The sequence below is a fragment of the Propithecus coquereli genome, unplaced genomic scaffold (assembly GCF_000956105.1).
Source record: "Propithecus coquereli isolate 6110/MARCELLA unplaced genomic scaffold, Pcoq_1.0 Scaffold17, whole genome shotgun sequence".
NCBI classification, from domain to species: Eukaryota; Metazoa; Chordata; class Mammalia; order Primates; family Indriidae; genus Propithecus; species Propithecus coquereli.
Window position 1 is genome coordinate 4,176,840 of NW_012141635.1, and position 27,637 is coordinate 4,204,476.

A 27,637-nucleotide genomic window follows, 5' to 3' on the forward strand; every position below is an offset into this window, starting at 1 on the left:
TCCACTATCACCTAATAATCTAATCAGCTGTCTTCAACTCAGTGGTCTTCAAACTCTTCTTTTTCACTTTAGCAGCAGAACCTAATTCTCAAATATAATCCCAACATATAAAATACATATTTTAGAAAGCAGAACTGTGCTGGGTGACTATGGGTATAGATCAGGAGCCCCACTTCTTTGACTTTCCCCTCCCTGAGGTCCCCTCAAGGCCCAAACCCAGGGGCTGTTCCAACAGTTTGAAAAACACTTGATGGGGTGACCTCCAAAACCTCCTCCAGGATAAACTTTCCACCTCTGGATCTTAGGAGCTGTAGACCCTCTCATGACTGCTCATCTGAGTTCCTCACTGCTGAGTCTAACCCTCTCACTTCCTGACATTCCCCCTCTCCTTCTCCCTCCACATGGCCCCCAAAGTCGAAGCTTCTCCCCCTCTGTTCTGGCTCCAGAGCCCTCTGTGGCCCTGAGTTCCTGACAGACACACATCAGCAGGCACAACACCCTAAGAATCTTGGATATAACTTAAAGTTTTACTGAAATGTTAAGTTCACAGCAGAAACAGGGTTAAGCCCTTATTATCTTGGGAATAGTTCCAGTCCTTAGGCACCTTACAACAATAAGATTATTATTAGAGCTGAGATAATAAAATAAAAATTGCAATACATGGTAAGCAATAATGAGCAAAGACGAGCAAAACTGAAATAAATACTTATATAATTACAAGTTTTAAGGAAATTGAAAAATATCTACAAATATTCCTACAATCTAAATTGTATCTCCAGAGGAGCAAATACTAGAATTAGGGCTACAGTCAATTTAAAAAAATAAAAAGCTGTTCTTCCTCCATTTGATGGGTTAACCAATTCATTTATCTATAAACAAGGACTACAAAATGGAGCACAATGTCCAAAATGATCTTTTCTTTGAATAGTAAAGATCTCTCAGCACTGTTATATTTGTAGATTCCAAAATCAACATTGTAATAAGATCCAAATTCTTTCACCCCTGACCATCCTCTCTTTTTAGCTTTTCCAACATCAAAATGCAAATGTGCTATAGATACTGAACCTTTAAATATAAGAACTAAATTATCCCTTCTATTTAACAAATGCATACATTCTAACACCTAAATTCATCCATTTCAGATTTTAGCAAAGTGGCAAAATAAATGATCAAGGCCCCAAAACATCCAATCCTCTCAACAAAATCTTATTCAAAATGCAATTTATCATTTATCCATCTAAAATAAGCATCTCTTCACTTTTGCCACATCTACATCTGTTCTCACTTGTTCTTGAGAGACAGAGAGACAGACAGACAGACAGTGAAAGGGAGAGGAAGAAGCCCTAACCACGGTTCTATTTCTTAACTTGTTTTTATCTTTCTATTGATCTGAGTGTACTTTTATTAGTTTCAAGCCTAACAGGATTTTCTGCACTGAAGATACCTTACTATTAATATAAAACTACCCACAAAATGACAATTTCTCCCATCACGTAAGTGATGTACATGAGAGATTAACCATACATCACAGAAGCTGCATAGTAATGGGCTCTCATTGCTAGAGAGAAGGATCTAGGAGGATACTTAACTGTCAGTAATACTTTTAGCCAGTTAGAAGGATCACTGGAACAATGTAATTCCAAATCTACAATCTCGACATTTCAGAAATACCTAGGAAAAATCTTGCATTTAAAAATTAGTGTAGAACTGCTGATAAAGATATACAGAGTGCAACTTTATAAAATATTCACCTTACTTTTAAACTATGTTTCAAAATTCTCAGTTGTTAGCTTAGAAACTATGTTGTAACAGAAACTGTACCTTTTGTGCAAAACCTCTTTGTAATTCCACACACAGCACTTCATTTATAATATGTATCAATATGTGCATATTGATTACTAAGTTTTTAAAATTCTCAAACTATAATAATTACCCAGTTATTATTAAAGGAATAAAGAACTCCCTTCATAGAACTAGTGCACCCCAACAGATGTGTTTATAATTACATTAGAACTTTTCTAGAATAAGGCTACATTTTGTCTTTCAAATTCACACAGAAAATATATATCCTCAGCCCTATGACTTTCCAACAATAAAAATCAACATATGATCAAGTGAACATAATAAATGTTATACTTTTTATTAGGAAAAACCACCATATGCTTAACAGTAAGCATACAGATTGCTCTGTGTCTGCAGCCCCTTAAAACTGATACAGTACAAATTTAAGCCTTTCCAGTAGTCTGTCTCCTCAAACCACCTCAATATGGCAATCTTTCATTAGATGTAATTTCATGCTAAAAGGTGAAATTCACAGTGACTACTTCCAAAGTGAAGGGATGCCAGCAAAAGAATCCAGCGCTTTGAAAACAGAAACCTGCTAGCCAGCTTACGCACATTTTATCTTCCCTGTCATTCTAGAAAGTGCCTTGTTATTTACCTATTTTCAAAAAGGCTAAATGAGACAGAGATAGTAATTAAATCTGGCAAAGACAGGGCACTAAGTGAGGAATCAGTGATTCGTATTCACAGAACACTATGTGTGATTATCCAATTATAAGACAGGTAAAATTTCAGCCTTGATAGTCAATGTGGTCAGTTCAACAGCATGAGCCTTACTCCTTTCTTCTTTGCTATTGATAGATAGCTGCAATAACCAAATGTGTTAGCTTGAGACCAAAACACTAGATCTTAAATTTAAAAGGTATCTATTAATAGTTTTTAGCTCTCACTTAAGGAACATTGATACTTTGTTTCTGTGGTTACAGGACTAATGATGTTCTCATTTCAAAACTTTTTTCAAGGTATGTGTTTTAGGTGATCCCTGCTATTGCCATACAGCTATTAAGAAGTGTGGGTCTGATAATTTACAGCTGATAATAGCTCCTCTGCCCCCAATCCACTACCACACTGTTTACAGTAGAGGAGGAGAGAGCTCCCATGTGAGTGCAAATGGTCAATGTTACTTCCAAATCCACTGTCAGGCTGAATCACTCTCAACTCCAGGGTCCAGGGAAATTAAGCTTTGATCCCACATCTGAGGCATTGTCCAGTATTTTGGAAATATATCTTCATGATAGCATGGTATACACTTGCTTTGTTTTATAGATTTACAAAGCACCTTTGTGCACATTAAATTTCTGGATTTTCATTGTGCATCACTAATTTCCCTATGCTCCTGAAACCTTTTCTGCAGTCCTTCCTACTACTAAACAATGACACTCATTTAAGAATATTTAAGAAAAAAGAATAAATTAAGAACAAATCTGTCTCAGGGACCAAGGCAGATCTGATAGAAGGAAACTGAGATGAGGCAGGGGTGTGCACAGAGCTTGCAGAGCACTGCAAGAACTCTGGCTTTACCTCTGAGCGACATGGAAAGCTGCTGGAGGAGGAGCAGTAGTGACATTATTTAATTACATTTAAATATGATCCCCCTGGTTATTATGCTGAAGGGGGGTGGGGGTAAAGAGTAGAATTAAAAGATCCCTTAAAAGGCTATTGCAACAAACTGGAATAAGAGATGGGTAAGAGCGATGGAAGTGTGGGGAAGTGATCAGATTTGGGATGTATTGGGAAGGAAGGCGTAGAGGATGTGCTGACAGATGGCCTACATGGTATAAGAGAAAACAGGAATAAAGGGTGGATTCATGGTTTGGGCCTGAGCAACTGTAAGGACAGAGTCACCATTACCTAACATGAGAAAAACTGCAGGAGAAATGGGGACAATCAGGAGCTCAATTTTATGTCTGGTAAGTGTGAGATGCTATCAAACATCCAAGTATAGACGTCGAGTTGGCAATCAGATATCAAACTGGGTGTTCAAGGAAGAAGCAGTCTGGGCTGGAGACGGGACTCTGGGAGTCATTCACGAACAGATATTTTAAGCCATAAAACTAGACAGCATCACTAAGAAAGAAAGCGAGATAGGAATGAAAAGAAATCCACAGACTGAACCTTCATTGGTAAGCTGAGAAAGAACCAGCAAAGGAAACCAAAAAAAAAGAGAAGAGAGTGGAGGAAAACCAAGAGTGTATGGTGCCCTGGAAGCCTGAGAGAGGCCTTCAAGGAGGAAAAAGTGATTCACTGTGTCAAACACTGATGACAGACCAAATACAATACCATGAGAACTAAGAAAAGACCACTGGGTTTGGTGATGTGGAAGTCACTGATGAACTTGACAAGGGCAGCTTCAGTGGAGTGTTGAAAGGATGTTGGAGGCAAAGACCTGACTGAGCGGGTCAAGAGAATGACAGGAAGAGAAGAGCAAGTACAGCCCATTCTTAAGAAGTTTTGTTCAAAAGGGGAGGAGAAAATTGGGGCAGTTCCTGGAAGGGGTCTGGAGGTCAGTAAGGTTTTATTTATAGAAGACAACCCAGTCTGCTTTTACACTGATGGGAAAGGTTCGACAGAGAGAGGGAAGTTACGGTGTAGAAGTGAAAGGGTAGAAGTGAGAGGGCAGAAGTGCTGGAATGATGTTCTTGCCTTTGCAAAAAGGAACAGGATCTAATCCACAAATGCACAGTTGGCATTTGCAGGAGAAAAGGCAGTGTGTACGTGCACAGATCCCGATAGGCAGGGTTGTGTAACTTCAAGTTTTCTTCTAATTGCTTCTGTTGTCTGAGTGCATATAAGGAATACAGAGAAAGGGAAACAGATGAAGAGGTCATCAACTTAATTGGTTCCAGCATGTGATATAGTTAAGATGTCTCTAGTCTCTTGACATGATAGATAACATGAAAGAAGTTCACACTGACAGTAAAAATGAGATGAGTCCCAAGGCCCTACACAGCCTCATTCACACTAATCTGGTCAACCCAACACACCTGGCTTTCAGCTTATCTTCCCACTGCTTTACAGCTGACTGTAACTGTTCCGGGCACCATTAAAAAAAACCACATCCCTCTTAAAGGCATTGCCATCTTCCTCAATCTGGTTCAAGCCAAGAAAAGACCACCGGGTTTGGTGATGTGGAGGTCACTGATGAACTTGACAAGGGCAGCTTCAGCGGAGTGTTGAAAGGATGTTGGAGGCAAAGACCTGATTGAGCGGGTCAAGAGAATGACAGGAAGAGAAAAGCAAGTACAGCCCATTCTTAAGAAGTTTTGTTCAAAAGGGGAGGAGAAAATTGGGGAAAAAATTCAGGAGAAAATTCAGAATGACCTCTGGTCCACTCTGCACTCAGGCTCCACCATGGCAAAGATGATAAGGGCTTATCTGGTTGAGGACATACTGACATGCTGAAAGAAAACGACCTCAATGGAGCTTGATAAATAGCACTTCCTACTAATAACCTGTTAAGTCAATTACTTCCAAGGTGTATCCTCAGACATTTAAATCAGGCAGAATTTGGGGATAACTCAATATTTGTTCTAGAACAGAGTCTAATTAAGAGGCACCTAGAAATACTTGAGGGAAAAAAGACTTGGGAAATAAATGGGGTGTTTCTTAAGCAAGGTGATAATGTTACTTGGGAGAATCAATATAAACCCAGAATATTTGATACTTACTTTTGTCAGAATGATTTAAAAATAAACGCTTATAAAACTAAAATCAATGGGAGACTGGTGCTATATACAAATGACAACTTCAGTAAATTTAGTTTTTACACATCTTTCAAAAAGCAGAAAAGTGAAACATGTCTTCTGAAACAAAAGTAGTGTTCACTATTACAGTATGCTACCAATAGTGGATTCAACACACATTTACTGCACTGCTTTGTTAATGGTTCTGGCATTTAAAATAATTTGGTATAAGTCTCATAATAATTTGCTCTTCAATTGTAAAGTTAAACCACCTGATGCTGATTATAATTCTCATATAAGGAACTTCTTTCATAATTTAAAATATCTATCACTATGTATATTTTATAATTCAGAAGTAGTACTTATAGGATTATATTCCTAAAAGAACTATGCACTTTAATGTATAATTTCCAAATTATTTCAGATTACCATACAATGTATTAAAAAATTCAAAAGGTTTTTATGTATCATGTAAATTAAAGAACAGAATGTTAAATTGCCACATAATGGTAGCAAACATATTTCAATGTAATAAATCAGTGTTGGCTATATAAAAATGGTAACATTCTATAAATCAGCCTAGTCAATAAAAATCCTGTAATTTGTAAAAGTCTACTTTTTAGATCGCATCTTCTTAACTTTCCACTAAATATTTGTTGATGATTGTATTCCTAGTGCCCGGAATGTGCTCAAAGGTAAGTGCTGAAAAAATATCTTTATTATTAATTTTAGGGTTTTTTTTTTGTTTTGTTAAGAGACACAGTCTATGTCACCCAGGCTGGTTTCAAACTCTTGAGCTCAAGCGATCCTCTGTCTCCATTCTCCCAAGTGGAACTGATGAATATTAAAGTATATAGTAATAGGAGAGGTAGAGGATGGAATGAAGCAATGCAAGACAGATTTTCTTGATAAGATCTCTTTAACAAGTATTATTCAGTATTTCAAAATTTACCAAGAAAGATATAATTTAAGTGCAGGGCCTTTAGCAAAAATGTCTCCAAAAATCTCATTATTCTTAACTTCAGTATGAGTTTATCAAGAAAAAAAAATGATTTAATTTTACTAGCATTTGTGTAAAACCTGGTTCTGCTGACATGGTACTATTTCTACATCTACTACTGCTAAGGTATACACATAGCATTTTGCAGTTTAAGAAAGCACTTTTACATACTGTTAGTTCATTAAATCCTATCAGCCCTATGAGAAATGTATGTTTATATGTATAAACAGAAGATCAAAAAACTTAAGTTACCAAAGGTCACCAGGATCTTTTAACACCAAATCCCACAAGCTTTTCAACCCAAGGTATTGCCAATAACTATACAGCCCAATGAAATAGTGATGGAAATACACAATCCTGAATCTTAAAAGCAGAGTCCCACCAGCTTCCTATCTGTATAAGAGTTACTAGAATGGCAGATCAGATAGATTGTGGGGGGAGGCAGGTGGGAGTTACCTGGCAACTAGGCAAACATTTGTTGAAACCATCCCTTAGATCCCCTGTTGGGATCACATCACTGTAAAATGACAAAATAATTAGGTAGATTAGAATCCATGCCCTCCAGAAGAATGGTTTACTCATTCCAAGCACTGATGGACCAGTCATGTTCAAAACTTGGAGCTGAGGTTCCCAATCATGAATAGGCTATCAGGATCAGCTACAGGGTTTGTTTTGTGGGGTTCCCCCTGACCTTTTCTTAAATTAGAAGGTCCTACTCTAGCACAGACCCACTTAATCAGGACTTCCAAAAATGAACAAGGCCCAAACATTGTGACAAGAGACTGCTAATTTCTCCCAATACCTGCTCTCCCCTTTTTCTTTAGTAAGAGCCCTAATTTTTTATCTGGCTACATTGCCCTCCAGCTAAAAGACCATATTTCTCAGTCTCTCTGGCAGCTGTGCCCATATGGCTAAGTTCTGGCCAAGAAAAATGGAAGTATTGTGCAGAATTTGCCAAATCCACTTAAAGGGAAGGGCACACTCCTTTTTCTGCCCTTTCCTCCTTCCTGATGACTAGAATTTGATACTAGAACAGCCCATAACACCTGGAACTGCCATACCAGGCCCAGACTGCCCACCTCCTGTCTTCCTTAAGGTGAAAGAAATATAAATTTCTAATTTAAGAAAATGTTATTTTGTTTGGGGTTTTTTGTTTGTTAAACGCTAATACTAACACTAATACATGTAATGTTTTTATAAAGCACCTATGGACTATTCTGATGTGACTCCTGGATAAAAACTGATTCAGAAGAATTTCAGTTTATTTGTTGCACAAGCAACAAAAATATAAAACTTTGGTGCATCAAAGAACATTATCAACAAAGTAGAAAGACATTCTATGGAATGGGAGAAAATATGTATCCGGTAAGTCAGTATCTAGAATATATATACAATTATATAAAGAACTCTTACAACTCAACAATGAGAAGACAAACAATCCAATTAAAAAAACAGTGAAGACTTTAATAGACATTTTTCCCAAAAGATATACAAATAGCCAACAAGCACATGAAAAGATGTTCAACATCTTTAGTCATCAGGTGAATGTAAATCACAACCACGATGATATATCACTTCACAGCCACTAGAATGGCTGTAATTTTTTTCTAAAAAAGGAAAATAATTGTTTGCAAGGATGTGGAGAAATCAGAAACTTTGTATATTGACGGGGATGCAAAATGTTGCAGCCACTATGGAAAACAGTTCGGTGGTTCTTCAAAATGTTAAACATAGAATTACCACATGACCTAGAAATTTTATTCTCGGGTATATAACAAAAATAATTGAAAACAAATGTTCAAATATTTGCAAAAAAGAAAACATTCATAGCAGCACTATTTGCAATAGTCAAAAGGTGGAAACAATCCAAATGTTCATAAATGAATGAATGGATAAACAAACTGTGGTATACATACAACAGACTACTCAGCCAAAGGAAGGAACAAAGTACTGATAAATGATACTATGCTCATGAACCTCAAAAACATTATGCTAAATGAAAAAGCCAGACACAAAAGCTCACATATTATGTGAATAGATTAGTATGAAATGCCCAAAATAGGTGGATCCACAGAGACGGAAAGCAGATTAGTGGTTTTCAGGGACTGGGAACAGGGTGGTGGGGGGAGTGGCTGTTAATGGGTACAGGGTTCCCTTTGGAGTGATGAAAATGTTTTGGGAAGTAGATGTGATGGCTATCTATGATGAACATACTAAATACCACTGAATAGAATACTCAAAAGACTTAATGTTATGTTATGTGAATTCTGCCTTAAGTTTTTAAAAAGTTCTTTTAAAAACTCAAAAAAAAAAAAAAAACCCAACACACACACACACACACACACACACACACACACACACAAACATGCACTTATCATATGACCTGGCCATTCTACTACTAGGTATTTATGTAAGAGAAATAGAAGACTATGCCCACACAAATACTATTCCACTGTACAGCCATTCCATATTTGTATACAAATATTCACAGCTTTGTATGTAACATCCAAAAACTGGGAACAAACTAAATGTCCAACAGGTAAACAAATTGTAGCACAGCTATAAAATGGAATACTACTCAGCAATATAAAGGAATGAACTATAGACACAGGCTACATGGACAAATCTCAAGATAATTATGCTGAGTTAAAGAAGCCAGACTCCTCCCCCTTAAAAAAAAGTACATATATGATATGATTCCACTTGTATAAAATTCTAGAAAATTCCTACTAATCTCTAGTGATAGAAAGCTGATCAATAGTTGCATGTGGACAGGGGTGGGAGAAAGAACAGGAAATATTACAAAGAGACAGGAAGAAAGTTTTGGAAGAAATAGAAGCATTCCTTATCTTGACCGTGGTGATGGCTTCACCAGCGTATGCATATGTCAAAACTCATTAAAAACTACATTTATGGCCAGGCGCGGTGGCTCACGCCTGTAATCCTAGCAGTCTGGGAGGCCGAGGCGGGCGGATTGTTTGAGCTCAGGAGTTTGAAACCAGCCTGAGCAAGAGCGAGATCCCGTCTCTACTAAAAATAAAAGAAATTAATCAGACAGCTAAAAATATATAGAAAAAATTAGCCGGGCATGGTGGCGCATGCCTGTAATCCCAGCTACTTGGGAGGCTGAGGCAGAAAGATCACTTGAACCCAGGAGTTTGAGGTTGCTGTGAGCTAGGCTGATGCCACGGCACTCACTCTAGCCCGGTCAAAAGAGTGAGACTCTGTCTCAAAAAAAAAAAAGAAAAAAAAAAACTACATTTATTGTACATCAATTATACCTCAATAAAGCTGTTAAAAACAATAGCATTTAGCAGGAGGAAGGGCATAGTAAAACACTGCTCATATACTGACAGTGAGAGCTAAAACAATAACACATTTCTTATGCAGTCTTAAAAGAATAGGTATTACAACAAAAAAATACTCACTCTGATATTACTGAAAACAGTGGAGGATATTCAACAGCAATGTACACTGTATTTGTGTCTGCATACCCATATGAACAACCAAGACACACCAAAATCTTGTCAGTGGCTTCTGGTTTTTATATTCTTCTCTATAAGCTCCAAAATAGCTTTCTGCATACTTTTGTGTATCTTCCATATATACCTTATAATTTTATAATTAGCAAAATATTTTAAAATATATCTATTTAGGAACTGGTGTCTGCATTATCAAATTTTTGCATCAGATTTTGCAATACATTATATGCAAAATGATGTTTGCAAGATGCTCAAACAGTACAGAACACCTTTCTCAGACGTCTAGTACAGAAGCCCAATCTGAGAATTTGTTAAGCACACTCCTGTCTCATCACAGTTGCAAAGCTGCTACCTAAAAATAGCTTGCTCTTATATAATCACTCACCACAGATTTGTATATTTTATACATCCTTGAAATAAATTTTTTTAGAGAGCTAAACATTTTTAAAAGAAAAGTTTAATCATAATCTAAACAAATCTTACTTTCACAGAAGTCATTGCTATTTCTGATGAAGATAAGTAGAAAAAGTTATATTTAACAGAAGTTATACCACAGCAACTTTAATTTTTTAACTGAACTGTATTTGGATTATATATAATACATCTATTTTAAGTGCATAGTTCAATACAGTTTTGCCATTATATACCCCGTGTAAACTGGCACCACAATCAAGATACAGAACATTTCCATTACCCCTTTGCCCCAAATTCTCCTGTGCCTCTTCAGTGACCCCCGTCCTCCTCCTCTCCAACCCCAGCCAAGGCAGCTATTGCTCTGAGTTCTATAAGCATGGATTAGGCTTGTCTGTATTTGAACTTCAAATAAATGGAAACATGTAGGATGTACTCTTTTGTGTCTGGCTAATTTCACTGAGTATAACATTCTTCAGATTCATCCAAGTTGTTGCAAATATAAGTAGTTCTTTCCTTTTCACTGCCGAGGACTATTCCACTGTACAGCCATTCCATGATTTCCAACTAGACTTTTTAAACACCTTCAGCTCTGTCTCTGACAACAGCTTTCTACAAACGGTGATTACTGTTAAGCCAAGAAAGATAATAACTTTGATTTAATAGAATTTTGATGTTTTATTCTATTTTGACAAGTGTTTTCATGATTCTCTAACAGGGGGAAAAATTAAAATATGCTGGAATCCCAACTGAGTAGGTTATAACTCCATCTTAAGAAAACATTTTAAATATCTTAAAGCAGTGCTTCCCAAGTTTTCCCTGTATATACATTTACTCTGTGTCGGGCGTTATGCTAAATACTTGGTATATTGTCTCATACAGTCCTCCCCACACAGTCTTGTAAGGTCTGCCACTGAACTATACACTTAAAAATAGCTAAGATGGTAAATCTTATGTACATTTTACCAAAAATACAATAAATTTTTTTCTCCAAATATTGGACTAAAACATATAGTTAGGATTACTGACACTAACATGAAAAAAAGGCTCTCATTGCAATATTTGCTACATATTTTAACTTGGGTCCTTGAAATTATCTATAACAAAGTCAATTAATATCAAAATGTATATATGCTTGACATAAAATAAAACCATAGTATAAAGTAAAAATATATTCCTAACATTTTAAAAACTATTTACTTAATACTACTTGCAGAAAAATCCCAAAATATAATCACCATACACGAATGCACTGCGGCAGAACCACATTCAGCTAATTCACAAGAGAATTCAGTAATCCAGTGACTGCCAAACTGTGAGGCTATGAAAACACAGAGCAATTTCTGCAGGGATAGGGCCTACAAGTGATGAAGCCTACACAGATACTGTGGACCAAACACATCTGGCTCTGAATTCTCTTATGGCCAAAACAAAGAGAAATATAATCAATTATGTCCTTTTAATTGTCCACAAGGAAAAAAAATATATAACAGTTCTTTAGGGAAAACAAACTCCTCTTTGCCATTAATTCTAATTTCTTACCTAGGATTATAAATAGGGAAATAAAAATATTAGAAATTGAGGCTGTAACTTCAGCTTCAACTCTGTGAGGGCCATTTTTCTGTAAATTTAGAGAATACAGTATAGTCCAGGCTATAGGATTCTGACAGTCTAGTTTAATCTCAGGATAAAATTTAGACTATCTGGAGAAATAAGCAAATTCTGTATCTTCCCCAAATACAACTTCTACCAAGCAAAATTTTCACAAAAAAGATGGATAGCAATTTCTTGAATACCTGGAACACAGGTATTCTGTGCAAAATCTGAAGACATTTCAATATTCTTGGTCATATGCTTATTTCTAAATTTGGTATCCTTTTGTCATACAGAAATTAGCTTATATGAATGGCCACACCAGCTTTGAAAAAAGGTGGACTGTCTTCTCTTAACGTATGAATTTTCCTAATTCAAACCACGGATGATATGGTTGAGTTGTCCTTCAGCACTAAGTTTGGAGGCAGAATCCTAGACTTAGATCTAAGTTTTACCCCCTCCTAGCTACATAACCCAAGTAAATGATCCTATCTCTTGGCCCAGGTCTCCTCTGTAAAATAAGAGAACAGATTGATCATTTTCAAACTGTGTTCTATGGAGGTGCTGTGGTGGATAGGGCCGCTTTTACATTCATCTGTCTTATATACTGGCATCCACATCTGTCTCCACCACCAACAAAAACTTTGAAAACCACCAGACTAGATGGCTTAGTCTAACAATCTAAGACTGATTCTATGACTTTGGAATTTTAAACAATTAATCTATAACACAAAATGACATTATCAAAAATAAATAAATGAAATATTCAAAATTAACACATTTCTATCACAGGTAAGGGATTTCACTAAGAATTATACTCATAAAACATCATTTCTAATTCAGCTGTTCAGAACCCAGAACAACAAAAATCTCCCTCATGGAAACGTTATGATAAGTGAATGCTGACTTCTCAAGTAAGCTCAGAAAGGCCCAGTGTCCTGAATGTAGCAAATGATAACTAGGTAAAAGATCAGCGGATGTAACTAAAGCATAGCACCCAGCCACCAGACATAACAACGCGTCCATGTCTGCAGCCTGAGAGGTTATGCGAGCCGCCCCCATCGGAGGACAGACATCTCCCCTGAATCTCTCCCAGCCACTGGGCACAACTCCTGTGCTTCTTGTTATTCTTGTCACCACCCACTGCTGCCCAGCAGGATTTCTCTCATCCAACACACCATGCCACAAACCACTTTTGCTCCATTTCTGTCCCTGAGTTGTGTATGAATTCCTTTTAAGATATTTTCCTGAGAATAAAGCATAGAAAGCATATCTTACATAAAACTGACAGGTTTATCCTCATGTCATTTGAGTCTCACAGTAACCTGTGAAGCAGACAGAAAGGGTCTGTGTTAACAACACCATGTCATGCAGGAAGAAAGTGGGCCTTGGAATATGTAGCCTTGGAATCAAAGAGCAAGAAAAGGCTCCTGCTACTGAAACCTGTGCCCGGGGACTCCAGGTAATAGCAGGTTCGTGTTCTATCAGCCATGCCTTCTTCCCAGGCTTCCCATCCTCTCCCTGGCTCTGTATTCAGTTGGACTGTATCAGAAATAGCAAAGATCACATGGTAAATAATGGTGAACCCTCCAGAACACCAGATGCAGGTTAACCTGGCTGTTTCCTCTTTGGTGCCAGGGCCGAGGTTCTTAGGTGAAGGAATGTATGTTGAGCAGATGATGAAAAAATCCTCCAAGAATAGGGGATAGAAAATAAGGAAGAGAGAAAAGAAGTGGGGGAAGGCAACAAGGAAATGATGATCCTTCTTCTTCCGCCATTCAAAATATCAAGTGATAGAAAGGATGGTGTGTGAAGGTGCAGGAAGAAGAGAAAGAGGAAGAAGAGAATGGCAAGGTGGGGAAAAGAAACAGAGAGAAGTGCCAAGCAGTGGAAACAGGGAAGAGGTGGGCAAGAGAAAAAACTAGAAGTCATCCAAATCTCCTGTAACTTCTAGGTGTTTTAATATTAGGAGAGGATCTACACTACATACACTAGCCATCTTCAGGCTGGAAAGATGGAGTCTACAAAAAATAATCTAATATAGATTATTAGAGTCCGTAAATAATCAAAGTAGTGGCTAAAGCTAGCAGTGGTATATTTACTAAATCACAAAATATTAGAACTAATAAATACACAACTTAAAATCTGGAAAAGAAAAAATTTAGAACAAATTATCCACTTTCAAAGAACAGAAGATAATAAATGTACAGATCTTGCGGAAGAAAATAAACGAAAAATACAGGTAATTGTAAAAATTAATTTAAAAAATGTTATAGATAACAAAGCTAAAGACAGTTCTTTGCAAAGTAATCAAAAAAGCGTTAATGAGATTAATGAGAGAAAAACATACACTAAGATTCATTTGAAGAGAGAGAAATTTATTTAGAGATATCCAGATAAATATAGGGAAAAAAATGGAAAAAGATTAGGAAAGAGAATACATGCTTACAGATCCAACTTAAGTTAAAAAGACAATACAAGACTATTATGATCACATTTATAACAATAAATTTCAAAACTTAAATGGAAAGGCTAAATTCCTAGAAATAAATAACTTGTCAAAACTGACCCAAAAAGAAATAGAAAACTAAAATAGTCCTATAACCATTAAAGGTATCTAATTAGTAATTTAAAAAAAAAAAACTCACAAAGATGGTTTTATCAGAAAGTTCTAACTTTTCAAGGAAGACATCATTTCAATTTTATAAAACTTCCAGAGGACAGCAAAAGAAGGACTGCTTTCAGAGTCATTTTATGAAGCCAGTATAACCATGATACTAAGACCTGATGAGGACAGAACAGGAAATTACAAGCCAATCTCACTCATAAACACAGATGCTAAAATTCAAAAGAAACCAAATCAAGGAGAATGTTAAGGATAATATATCATGACCAAATTAGGTTTATTCCAGGTACACAAGGATAGCTTATCATTAGAAAAAGTCTAAATATATAATTTCCCAGCTTAATAAATTAAAAAAAAATATGATCCTCTTAATAGATTAAGAACATCTGATAAAATTCAACACCCTTTCATGATGAAAAAAAATTCAACAACATAAGAACGAAATCTGGTAAATGGTATTTGTTAAATGCCATTCTTAACAGTGAATCATTAGAAGTGAGAAGCATACTTTTTTTTTAAAATCTGGGATGAACATGACTTCCCATCATCCCAGCTTCTACTTGACATTGCCAAGAAGGTCCTAGTCAGTATTTAAGAACAAGAAAAAGAAATAAAAGGTATAAGGATTGGAGAAAATAACATTGTAATTATTCAGTTACAGTTGTCTACAGAGACTGAATCAAAGTCTATCTTCATTATTTTTGCATCCTCACTTCCCTCACATTTACTCCTCTGCTCACTGCAATCTGCCTTCCTCCCACGTCATGCTTCTAAATCCTCTTTCATTGAAGACTCCAATGACCGCCTGGCTACCAAATCCAATGGACATACACTTTGGTTCTTACCTTACTTCCGGGAACACTTGTCTCCCTTGACCTCCTCTGTTCTGTAGTTTCTCCTGCCTCCCTAGTGGCTTTTTCTCAATAATCTCTACTGGCTCCCCTTCTTCCACTTGTCTTTTAAATGTCAATACTCAATCCTTTGATTTCTAATTTTTCAAACTAAACTTTTCCCAGGTGATATTATTCACTCCTCCAACCTCAATTTCCATGCTTATTTAGGTGACTCCCAATACTAATGATTCTCAAATTTTTATTGGACAAGTAAGGACAACCTTACTTGTCAACATGTCCCAAAGGCAACTCATCTTCCCACACTCCTTTTATTCCCTACCTTGGTCACCTACCTAGTAACTTATGCCATAAACCTGGGAGTCATCTATGACTCCACCTTCTCCTTCATTCCCCACATTCCATCTACTATCAGCTCTATTTATGTCATTTATTTTTGAAGTTACCTCTCTGCTCTGTATCTTCCTTTTCTTTTCCACAGTCACTAACTTGGTTCAGGCCCTGATTATCTCTCTCGTGAATTCCTGCACCTGATCGTCCTGCTTTCAGGCCTGTGCTCCTCTAATCCTTCTCATAAGGAACAAATCTGATTAAAATCTTTCAGTGATTCTAACTGCCCAAGATAAGTTTCAAACTCTTTAAGCACACTTTACAAAGTCCTTCAAAAAGACCTGCTTCTGTTCATTTAAATCGGGCTTTCTCTTTATTCTTCCAGTCTTAATGAACAATTTGCTAGAATTCACCTCTGTCTGTTGCTTCTGGGTATACTATACCTTCTGTAAGAATCTATTTAGTCATCTGGCTCCAGTAGTAAACTCAAGTTTTATTAAGACACACTGGTTTAACAATCTCTTACAAAGGAAACATTCTGTAAATACTTACTGAATTAGTCAAGCAAAAAAATTCACAGAAAGTAATAGATATCAAATCCACAATGGACCATTATAAAAATATGTAGGAGTTACACCCTTAACTCCCTGAAGTTAAAATGAAAGGAAAATTATGCCTAGATAATTCATTCAAAATTCATCAGGATAGACCTGCATTCTATATTGGGAATATGGTAGGGAATAAGATAAACACAATTGCATGTAAATTATAATCTTGGTACCATTGTGACATACAAAAATTCATCAGGATAGATCTCGGCTCATATCGAGCATAATTAAGTCTAACACTGACTCTCTCTCCCCTCCCCCTTCTCTCTCTTTCTCTCTCTCTCTCTCTCTCTCTCTCTCACACACACACACACACACACCATGCTAATTAAAATCTATGTATTTTTGTTCAAAAATTTCCCAAAAAGTTATCAAAATGAAATCCAGCTTCAGTTTGCATAAACTTCATTTTATTTATAACTTATGTCCTAGCTGCTTCCAAAATTAATTTGTTAACAGTGTATCTCTGGATTATACATAAAATAAGCTAAAAATTCAGGAATACATGCTGAATGTGGACCAAGTAACAACTCTAAATTTCTGCCTTTTAAAGGGCTTAATTTTTTCTCATAATCCTCAGAGAGCTGATAAACAGTCATATATTTGAATGCCAGAAACAGTAATAAATTTATCAAGCCTCTTAAGAAGAATGTAAATGATGTTATAAACTGTACACAGACCTTAGATTTAGATGTTGCATATTTTATCAATTATTTTATAGACAAGATTTAAAATGGACTGTATTTATAAACTACCTTGAATATTAGTAAATACATCTTCTTTTAACATGGAAAATCTAATAATTTCTTTTCCTCCATTCTGTAGGGTGTACAACTGAGGGTAAAGAGATTATGTGGGTCACTTTCACCCTAAAAAAATCTCCTAATAGTAACCTTTGCAGGGTTTCTAAAGAGGGGAGACTACAGTCCAGCAACTATTAATACATTCAGACTGATACAAATCCCTTTAAAACTCCAGTCTAACAAAAGTAGTACTGGGACAGAGGCTGAAATAGCTCTCTGCCTTCATGTTCAGATTAAATATCTATTACACTAAATAGAAATTGAACTTCCTTGCCAAAGTCTTCAGCATCGGAGCTAAAAATCAAACATCATTTGGACGAGAGATTAACTTTGGTGTGTCCTCAAACTGAAAAGAGTTTACATTTAGACACCCATATTCCAGCCTACGCATTATTCCACCAACACACATTTCAAGCATTTTTCTCTTTTGAAAGATTCCTATTAAGCAATGCTATGCCTTCAAAATAAAACATCTTAATTCTGTCTTTAAACCTTATTAAAATGAACAAACTTTTAATTGCTTTAATAACTCAGAAAAGCTGTACCAAGCTCCTCCCTGGCATCTTCCTCTCCTTACTACCCTCCCTCCATACCCAGAAAAATCTGGCACAACAGCAAACACAAAACAACCAGCCACATATCCTGAACGAGAGGGAACGTGATTCCCCACCGGTTTAGGTCTACAAAGAAAGCCTATGAGTAATCAAAAATCTTTAATCAAAACATTAAAGTTAAAAGCCACCTCCCCATTCCCCAACACAAATACAATTTCCCTTTCTCTCCTCCATGCACTCATGCATCTCCCCTCAAATTCTCGGAATTTTAGCAGCCTCTGAACAGTGCAAAGTTCATTTCAATGTCAGCCAGAGCAGAGACATGCGAAAAATCACTAACTTGAAAGGTTATTTAGGACAACAATGTCTTTCACCGTCTTACTCCTCCCACTCCAGCCCCACTTGACCTAATACTAAGATTCAAGCGAAAAAAGGTCAGCAGGCTTTTCCCCCAGGGGCTCTTCCTGTAGGAACCCCAAGGCAAACACACCCGGCAGGAAGACCCACACCAGGGAGAGAGCAGGGTCCCCCCGCTTGGTTCACCCCTCCCCACGCACCCTCGGCTGCACTTCGCTCCGCACACACGTCCAACTATTCTTGCATCTACTCACATCCCTCGATCACGTCTGGCTGCCCTCCCCACTTCCTCCCCCAGGGTCCTCCTCCGTCGCCGCGGGCTGCCCCACAAAGCCACAGAACAGGCACACACACCCACCCACCTGGGCCGGATCCGTGGCCCCGGCCGGCACGCTCCACCCAGCGCTCCGCGGCAAGCTCCGGCTGAAATGCGCTCGGCCTCTTCCTCCTCCTCCTCCTCCTCCTCCCCGCCAGCCAAGCCGATTCGGGAGGCGCGACCCAGGGCGGCCCGCAAGGTTTCCCTAAGTCACCTTCGCGCGACCCGCCCCTGGCTCCAGCCGGACAGCAGCGCCCGCCTCCCACAGCGAGGTCGGGCAGAGGCGCTGTCCGCCCGCGGCCCAGGACTCCCGCACCGCGCCACCCGGCCGCAGACCCGCCCTCCAGGGCTCCGGGGAGAGCGCGAGCGAGCGGCGGGCGCGCGGCGTGGCCTGTAGCAGGCGGCTCCCTCCTCTGTCCTCGTCCTGGGCCCTCCGCCCCTCCCCCCAGCGTCCCCAGCGTCCCCGGCTGGCGGAGGCGCAGGTAGGGACCGGCCAGGGGGCCCACGCACGGCCCCTCGGAGAAGGGAAGTAAGGAAACTGCTCCGAGTGCTCCGCTGAGCGCGGCGCCCAGGCTCCTGCAAGGTCCTAGAGCGGTTTGTGTGCTCCAGCTCTCGCCGAGACGCCGGCCCTGCCGACTTCCAAGTGGCCAGCCAGCCCCTCGGGAAACTCGGTGAAGCAAAGGAATCCCTTCTTCCCCAGCTTGCCTGACAATCAGGTGTATCCCGGAGAGCTTATGTTAACGGTTCCACCACGAAGACTGACACACAGACTCGACATGTTTATTGTTTATACGCTAGTTGGGGCACGATTTTAGCAATGAGGAAAACAACAGCATTAATCCTACTACCATGAAATCTACTTATGTGAAATAGATGATTTCTTATTCTAGCCAGGCTTGAAGGGCAGACAAAGGATCAAAGGACAAGAAAACCCACCACCTAAGTACCACACTTAAAAGTGGATGTTCAGGTTAATGAAATTTCCAGTTAACTACACGCTCTAGTGGAAAATAAAAACACACGTAACTTTTTGTTCCAGTGTAAGTTTCAAACCTTTCTAATGTGTATAGATCTATCCTCATACTTAAGTGAGCCAGAGTAACAGAGAACGAAATTAAATATTTCTTTAACAAAAGAGCTTAGGGTGCTTTAAGTTCTACTGCAATAGGTGGTAGCTCTAATTGCACCACAGGCATCGAATGTGTACAAGACCATAAAAGGCCATACCTGGAAAACTGGGAATTGATGTCAAGTGGGGTTTCATAGTATCTTTGAAAAGTCAGTTTATTTCTTTCTTTTTTCACTATAAATAAAAAACTCAGTATGATTGTATTTGGAAAAGTGACATTTGGCACTTAAGGAGGAGCCCCTGCTACAGAATCCTTCTCCCTAGGCCTTGAAAATTAGAGAATGAATTCAGTTTATAAAAGTAGCACTAGGTAGCCAATCAATGAACAACAAAAGCTACTTTGTTTTAGAAGGCAATTTACAGAGCACCTAAAATGTGCCAGGTACCGTACTGAGGCACTTAACATAAAATAACTCATATATAGTCTCAATTTCAGATTTGGAAATGGAATTCTTAAACATATTACTTTGGTCAAGGTTGAGGTAGCAGAGTGTAAAAAAATACAGTTGGTCTGATCCAAAAGCATGTATTTTTCCTTTGTGCATTCATTATTCATACATTCAGATATTTATTAACCATCTAATACATGCCAAGTTCTATGCCACAAAAATAACTAAGATACTAGCTGCTGGCTTAAGGAGCACCAGTTTGTAACATATAATGATACAATGTGGTAAGTGCTATGATAGCAAGGAATTCACTGCATAGGAGGGGCACCTAACCTAGTTTTGAAGGGTGGAGACTGGGATTAGGAAATGGCGGTGGTCATCCAACAGAGCGATCCCGCTGACTTTATTATACCAGAGTAGCAATGGGGAACTTGCATGTCAGGGTTGGGGGAGAGGAAGTAAAGGAAGATAGGCAACCAAGATATAAAAAGGCAAATTGACAGGACTTGATTAATGGTAGGGGTGAAGAAGAAGGATGAATCCAAGACCAGCTCCCATGATCCTGGCTTGAGTTATTGAATGGCAATTCTGTGAGTTAAATTCTATGTGTTACTGAATGGCAATTCTATGAGTTGAATGGATAACTCAGTTTAAGACTCGTTGTTTTTGAAATGCTTCTGAGGTAACCATACATAAATGTTCAAAGATAGTTGGATATACTGGTTCATAGCTCAGGAGAGGTCTAAGGTGGAGATATCTGAGTCACCATGGAATTCTAGTTAAAGGAGTAGGTGAGATCACTCAGGGAGAATGCTGAGAGTGAGAAGGCCACCCACAGAAACCTAGGGAATACTAATATTTAAGGCACAGGCAGAAGATGCTTTAGAAGGTGATTGAGAATCAGCTGCTATAAAAGGAGAAGCCAGAAGAGGGAGGCACTGTGGAGGCCACAGAGAATTCCAAAAAACAGGAAATTGTCAAATGCCATGTCCTTCAAAGGACAAGCAAGACAATTTTAAAATGTCCTCTGATTTAGCAATAAGGACATATTGGCAAGAATAGTTTCAGTGGACTAGTTGGGGAATGAATAAGTAGAAACAGAAAATATCACATTTTCAAGAATAGAATTGGAGAAGGATACAGGGAGATAGATAAAAGCTATAAATAAGGGAGTAGAGAATTCCAAAGAGAGGAGCTATTTTCTGAAGCGAGGTCCCCAGAGAAGCAGGATGGAAGGAGACAGATGCCTGCAGCAAAAGGAAAGAAGAAAGGATGGGAGCAGATGCAGATAAAAATTGGAGTGAAGGAGTGGTATGGAGTTGAGGCATAGACAATGACTACATTATGTTTAACAAAGAATTTTGCTTAGAGTAGAAAGAGATGAGGAAACTACACAGATGAGAGAGTCAGAGAGGGCTGAAGGCCCAAAAGAGCTATTGTAAACATTAGGAAAAGAAAGAGATGAGATCACAAAATGACTAAAGGACTGCTGGATAGCACAGGAAGCTAAATGACTATAAGAGACCATGACTTTGTAGAGTTATAAGTCCACACACGAACACATAAGATTTCTCTTCAAAGTATCAGCATCTGGTCCAGAGAAGCAGTACAGAATTCTAACCTTTCAGACGATTCCAATGTGGAGTCCGAATCTTTCCATTACCCCACAAAACTAGTACCACTATCATTCCAATCATACAGCTGGGTCATGGCTCTTCAGTGGTCAGGAGATTTAACATGAAAGGATAAAATATTTTATAAGTGAAATTACACTAACTTTAAATAGGCAAGTTCCTAATTTGGAAAAACTGGTTTGACTAACATCAAGGGAGCTCGATGATACACAGACCAAGGAGGGCACCAATGCTGGCTTCTATGTGATATTTTAACCACTTCTGAGATCACTCTCTGGTGAGAAAAACTACAGAAACAAAAATAATTCAGGAAACCAGTTGCTAACCTTTTGAATGGAACTCTCAATCAAGAGTAAGAAAAGACACAGCACTAATATTCTGTTATATTTCCAACTACACCACCCTCAAAGCATCTTGTAGGTTTCTCTTTAGTAGATCAACCACAAAATTTACAGCCCATTTTATACATTGAGATTTTTTCAACAATGCAAGCAGATTTACAAATAAAATCTGCCTATGATAAATGCCTCATTTGTTTACAGATCATATGAAAACCTTGATTATGTAGGTCAGATCAGTGTATCTCCATCAAGCAAAAAACACCCAGATACCACAGAAACAGAAGCCACAAAATCCAGGAACAAAGGCTGGCACTCAATGTAAATCCTCCCCTCTCCGCTCTCAAGTTTCTCATACAGAGCCAGTTCATTCTTACTGTGGACATTTTACTGAGTTTGGTTTTGTGATTTTCTTTTTAACAAACAAGAGATTAGAAAGAGTAAATCAGAAGGGATCAGTATTCCACTGCTAGAGGCAGGCACTCAGTTGATCTAAAAATCAAGCATGGTAATTTTTTTTCCCGCCAGGGTCTTGCTCTGTTGCCTAGGCTGGAATGCAGTGGTGCAATCACAGTGCACTATAGCCTTGAACTTCTGGGCTCAAGCAATCCTCCCACTTTGGCCTCCCAAAGTGCTAGGATTACAGGTGTGCGTCACCATGCCTGGCTGTAATTTTTAAAAATCTACAAGGAGTAAACAAGAATTCAAAAAGCATTAGCAGAACCAGGCCATTTACTAGAAAAATACATGGTCATATAAACATTATCTCTTGAGGGCATCTCTGTATTAAGGCACAGAGTAATTCTTAACATGCGAAAGTACAATCCTGAGACACCTAGACAACATAAAATTAAGTTTAAAAACTTTAGGTTAAGAACTAAACATGTAACGTTTGGAATAACTGCCATCAAAAAAGATTAGAATAAAAACAGTCAAAGAGAGATTAAATAGCAGAGCCAGGAGTTAGACCAAGGTCTAAGTGAGTTCAAAGCTTATTGTGACTGCTCTTTTAATAAAACTTCCAGATAAGAGAAATAATGCCAGATAAGGTATAATTATGTCACTCTGACCCCAATTAAGCTATTAATTCCTATGTTGTAATTCTTGAGCATTTGAAAGACAAACTTTAAGGGTGCCACTTATCTTTCAAAAATTTTGGGGCCTTGTTACTATCTGCAATCTCATTTCTAAGAAGGAAATTCATGGATTCCACTAAGGCTCTCACAGACTTGATACTTCACCAAATTACTGAAAAGGTATCTTAAAGATACTCTAAAAGTCTGAACATTAAATGCCAGTTACTAAATGAATACTGTGTTCCATGCAGTATGCTAATACACTCCATATACATATTATTCATCTACATATAGCTGATTCCCCACACCCAACTCTGAGGTGTTTATATATTTTCATTTTACAGAAACTTGTCCCACAGTTGGTTAGAGAAAGGTTTAAAACAGGTCCATCAGACTTTCAGAATAATACTTGTAACAACTTTCTATAGAGTCTCCCTTATTTGAAAGATGAAGCCATCAAAGTTCAGAGAAGTAGCTCATCGTCATTTAAATAAGGATGGAAACACAACAAAATCCTTCCAAAAGAGTAGTCAAATAAATTTTCTTTAGACAATACTAACTTCCCCTAAAACAAGATAAATCCAATGTTAAAGACACAAAAGCTCCAAGATTCCACCTGAGAAGAGGGATTACAAGTGTTAATTATATAAGATCCTACCATAGTAACTGTTGACTTTTATTCAGAGGGCTTACTACATGTCAGGCACTATGCTAAACATTTTGCTTACATTAGCTCATTTAGTCCTCATGACAAATTTGCAAGGCTAAAAGAGGTTAGTTAGTCTAAACTTTAGACAAATATTCTTGCACATTTACATTTGCACAAAGAGAAAGGTTTAGGCTATTTTTTTTAAGCAGATAGTTTAAAAATTACAACAGGTTGACTGACTTCTCCAGAAATTAAACATAACATCAACATAACACATCACTTTTAATCTAGTGTTCATCCTTACATCTCTAGAACAAAAAAAGCTATCAATATACCCATCAGGTACCACATAAAAGATCTGAGTGAAATTTGATTTTACAATGTACTAAAACAAATGCTACATGAATCCCATGACATCACTGTTAATTACAAAGATGTTCTGCAATGCAACCATTCTATTCAGATTTATTTAGAACACTAAATCATTCCTCATTTAAATAAACTAGCATATGAAATCTGCAAGCCACCAAAAATAGAAATGCTGAAAAGGGATATCTTCAAAAAGTATTAGAAGAATCAACCATTTAAAGTGTTTAATGAACAATTATGTTTTCCTGTGATAGTTAATAGAATTCTGTTGACTTTCTATAAGTTTGCTTTAAATTAATTCACAATATTATTTCCATGTTTTCTTATTCTTCAAGTAAATTAATATATAGAATTTGTGGTACATATAGTAAACATAGCATTTAAAACACTGTATATAAAATTCACAATGCTTACATTCTAATCATGGGAAAATAAAATTTTAGATCTTTACATATTAGAGAAACACATATAAAACCATTTTCATCTATCTTGTTTTACCAAAACCTAATCTCTAACCAAAGGTACAAATAAATTGTAACAAGAAATTTGGTATCTTAATCTAAAAAGCTGAAGATTAAACATACATGTAGAAATTAACAAAATGGAAAAGAAAGCCTATTGGCACTTGGCTTACATTAAAATCATGAAAATGGGAAAAAAGAAAAACATAAAACAAGAAAAATCAGGCAACCACAATATGATCATCCAAAAGTCTTTACAACTTTTCAGTCCTTAGAAAAAGAATTATTAATGGGTGAGCATACTGCTCTTACTCATATTTGGAAAAGCAAATGGCAAATTGTTGAAGGGGAAGAAAGGAGAAAAGAGCACAAAAACTAATCCACTGAGCTCAGTTTACATAGGTAAGTATAATAGCACTCTATTGTCTAGAAATATTATGTATTTTTCTTATAAAGGCCTTCTGCTTCTAAAATATTTTCACATCCCTCTTATTGAAATATCCCAACAACCCTGAGTAGATCAACTTTAAATATATTTGTTAAATACAGCTACATCAATAAATTCTGAAGATATGAACACAAGTTATTTCAGAATCATTCTGCTTAATTAAGTTAGTTATAAAATTTGGTGGAAAATTAAAGCTTTCATTTCTTTTGTTATTATATTTTTCTACTTTTGAACAATTTGCGAGCAATGACTTAATGGATGATCAAGCACATGACACCCAAACAATTATTTTAAAAATTCAATTCCAAACTACCTACCCCTTCTTGTTTAGTGAAGAGATTAAGACAATCACTCAAAGCTGTACAAGTTTCTCTAGAAGCTTCAGACACTACTTCGACTTTCTGAAGAAATGATGGAAGCATTTCTACAAATAAAAAAATAAAAACAATGAGTGGGATTTTAAGTAATCTTAAAGTAAACTAAGACCACAGAAGTATTTTTGTATCTACTAACCTCATGTTTCCTTCTAGCTGCCTTAAGCAACATATAGTGTGTCTTGGGCGTCATTATTAAGCACCAGCTGTGTGTTCAGGGCACATAAATTAGTATGGAAAAAGAAAGGATGAAGCCTTTTCCTAGAATTGCCTATATCCTACAAGGAGAAGAGCCAAGATCTAAAAGAAAGTTTATAGGACTTAAATAATAATGTAACATTTAAGAAAAGTAGCTGACGAGAAGGATGGACAGCACTACTTATAAGACATTAACATTTCCTTTCATAATATTCTATTCTGGATAAATAATTTTATTTAGGCCAGGAGAGGTGGCTCACACCTGTAATCCTAGCACTCTGGGAGGCTGAGGTGGGGAGGATCGCTTGAGGTCAGGAGTTCGAGACCAACCTGAGCAAGAGTGAGACACCATCTCTACTAAAAATAGAAAAATTAGCCAGGCTTCATGGTGTGTGCCTATATCTACTGGGAAGGCTGAGGCAGGAGGATCACCTGAGCCCAGGAATTGGAAGTTGCTATGAGCTAGGCTAATGCCGCAGCACGCTAGCCTAGCCCAGGTGACAGAGTGAAACTCCGTCTCGAAACAAATAAATAAATAATAATAATTTTATTAAAAGGCAAAATGCTAAAAAGAGACAAAAGTAATTCTGTAGCTGACATTGTGGATAACGAATCTGAAGGCAGCATCAACTCAACTTCCTTTAGTTCGTATTTGGACAAACATTTGGCGTAACGTTTTTTACTCTTAAAAATGTGTTCCTGGCCGGGCGTGGTGGCTCACGCCTATAATCCTAGCTCTCTGGGAGCCCAAGGCGGGCAGATTGTTTGAGCTCAGGAGTTCGAAACCAGCCTGAGCAAAAGCGAGATCCCGCCTCTACTAAAATTAGAAAGAAATTAATCGGCCAACTAAAAATATATAGAAAAAATTAGCCAGGCATGGTGGCGCATGCCTGTAGTCCCAGCTACTCGGGAGGCTGGGGCAGTAGGATCACTTGAGCCCAGGAGTTTGAGGTTGCTGTGAGCTAGGCTGACGCCACGGCACTCACTCTAGCAACAGAGTGAGACTCTGTCTCAAAAAAAAAAAAAAAAATGTGTTCCTATGGAGGTCCAGTACTTTTTGGTATATGTTTAAGTTGAGAACAAACAATAATACCAGTGTCTTCTCCAGTCCCCCAAAGAAAATCTCAACCCACTTACAAATTAAAAATATTGACAAGTGAAAGCTACAAAATGCACAAATATCACTTAAAAACAAATAAAATGTCATGTCCAGATTAATTCAAGAGAAATGTACTTTGCTGAAATAATTCCTGACTTTGTTAATTACAGTTAAATTAAATCAAATCCGTCCCTTTCATCAAATAAAAATCTTAACATTTAAGAAATCTTTACATCAAAAAGTAACTCAAAGAACAAATTTGTAGCATCCTTTGTATTTCACATAATCTTGACTTAAAACAATGTCCTTAAAACACGGTAAACAAGGTCAATAAGCAAAAGCGATCAAGTAAATCCAAATGCCAGCAATTTGCAAATATTAGGCCATAGAACACTGGGTCCCATCAAGATGCAAAATTTTCAAATGGGAAATAGAGTGATAGTATGAGACGAAAATAAAGCATAAGATCATGTTTTTCAATATCACCCAAGATATCAAAACAAATCTACCAGGAACATATACCAAATTATTTATAGTCATTATTTCTAGGTGATGAAATTATGAATATTAATCTTTATTCTTTTTTTCAAATTTTCTACATTAATGTGATTTATTTAAGCTAAGAAAAGCCCTTTTCTTGCAAAAATTATTTCTCAAAACTCATAAGGCAAAAGGGAGCAACAAAAGGAAAAAGAGTGAATGAAGAAAGGTATGAACAACCTTTCATTGTATCAGGACATGAAGACCAAATGATATTTCATCACATTTTTCATTTTATGGAATATAGTTTCCTGCTGTTAGCTATTCTTAATAAACCCAAATAATTAAAAACTACTACATTCTAAAATAAATTTGACTTTACATTCTTTATTTTCCATTTTGGATCTTTGATAGATGTGAAGATTTATTCTCTACTTAGTTGCTAAATAGCAAAAGAGAGTGCCATATGCTGGTGCCATACGACTTAAATAGGACCTCAACAGATGTCTCACACGGAACTGCGGACTGTGTACTGCA

General features: G+C 37.4%; 1 protein-coding gene across 1 annotated transcript in view; it reads right to left on the reverse strand.

Moving 5' to 3' along the window:
* OSBPL1A (oxysterol binding protein-like 1A) overlaps window positions 1-27,637 on the reverse strand; it is a 193,783-nt gene that overhangs the window by 98,712 nt on the left and 67,434 nt on the right. Inside the window, exon 14 of the mRNA XM_012641750.1 lies at window positions 25,267-25,373. Coding sequence (XP_012497204.1) covers window positions 25,267-25,373 — 107 coding nt within the window. The remainder of the gene's footprint in view (window positions 1-25,266; window positions 25,374-27,637) is intronic.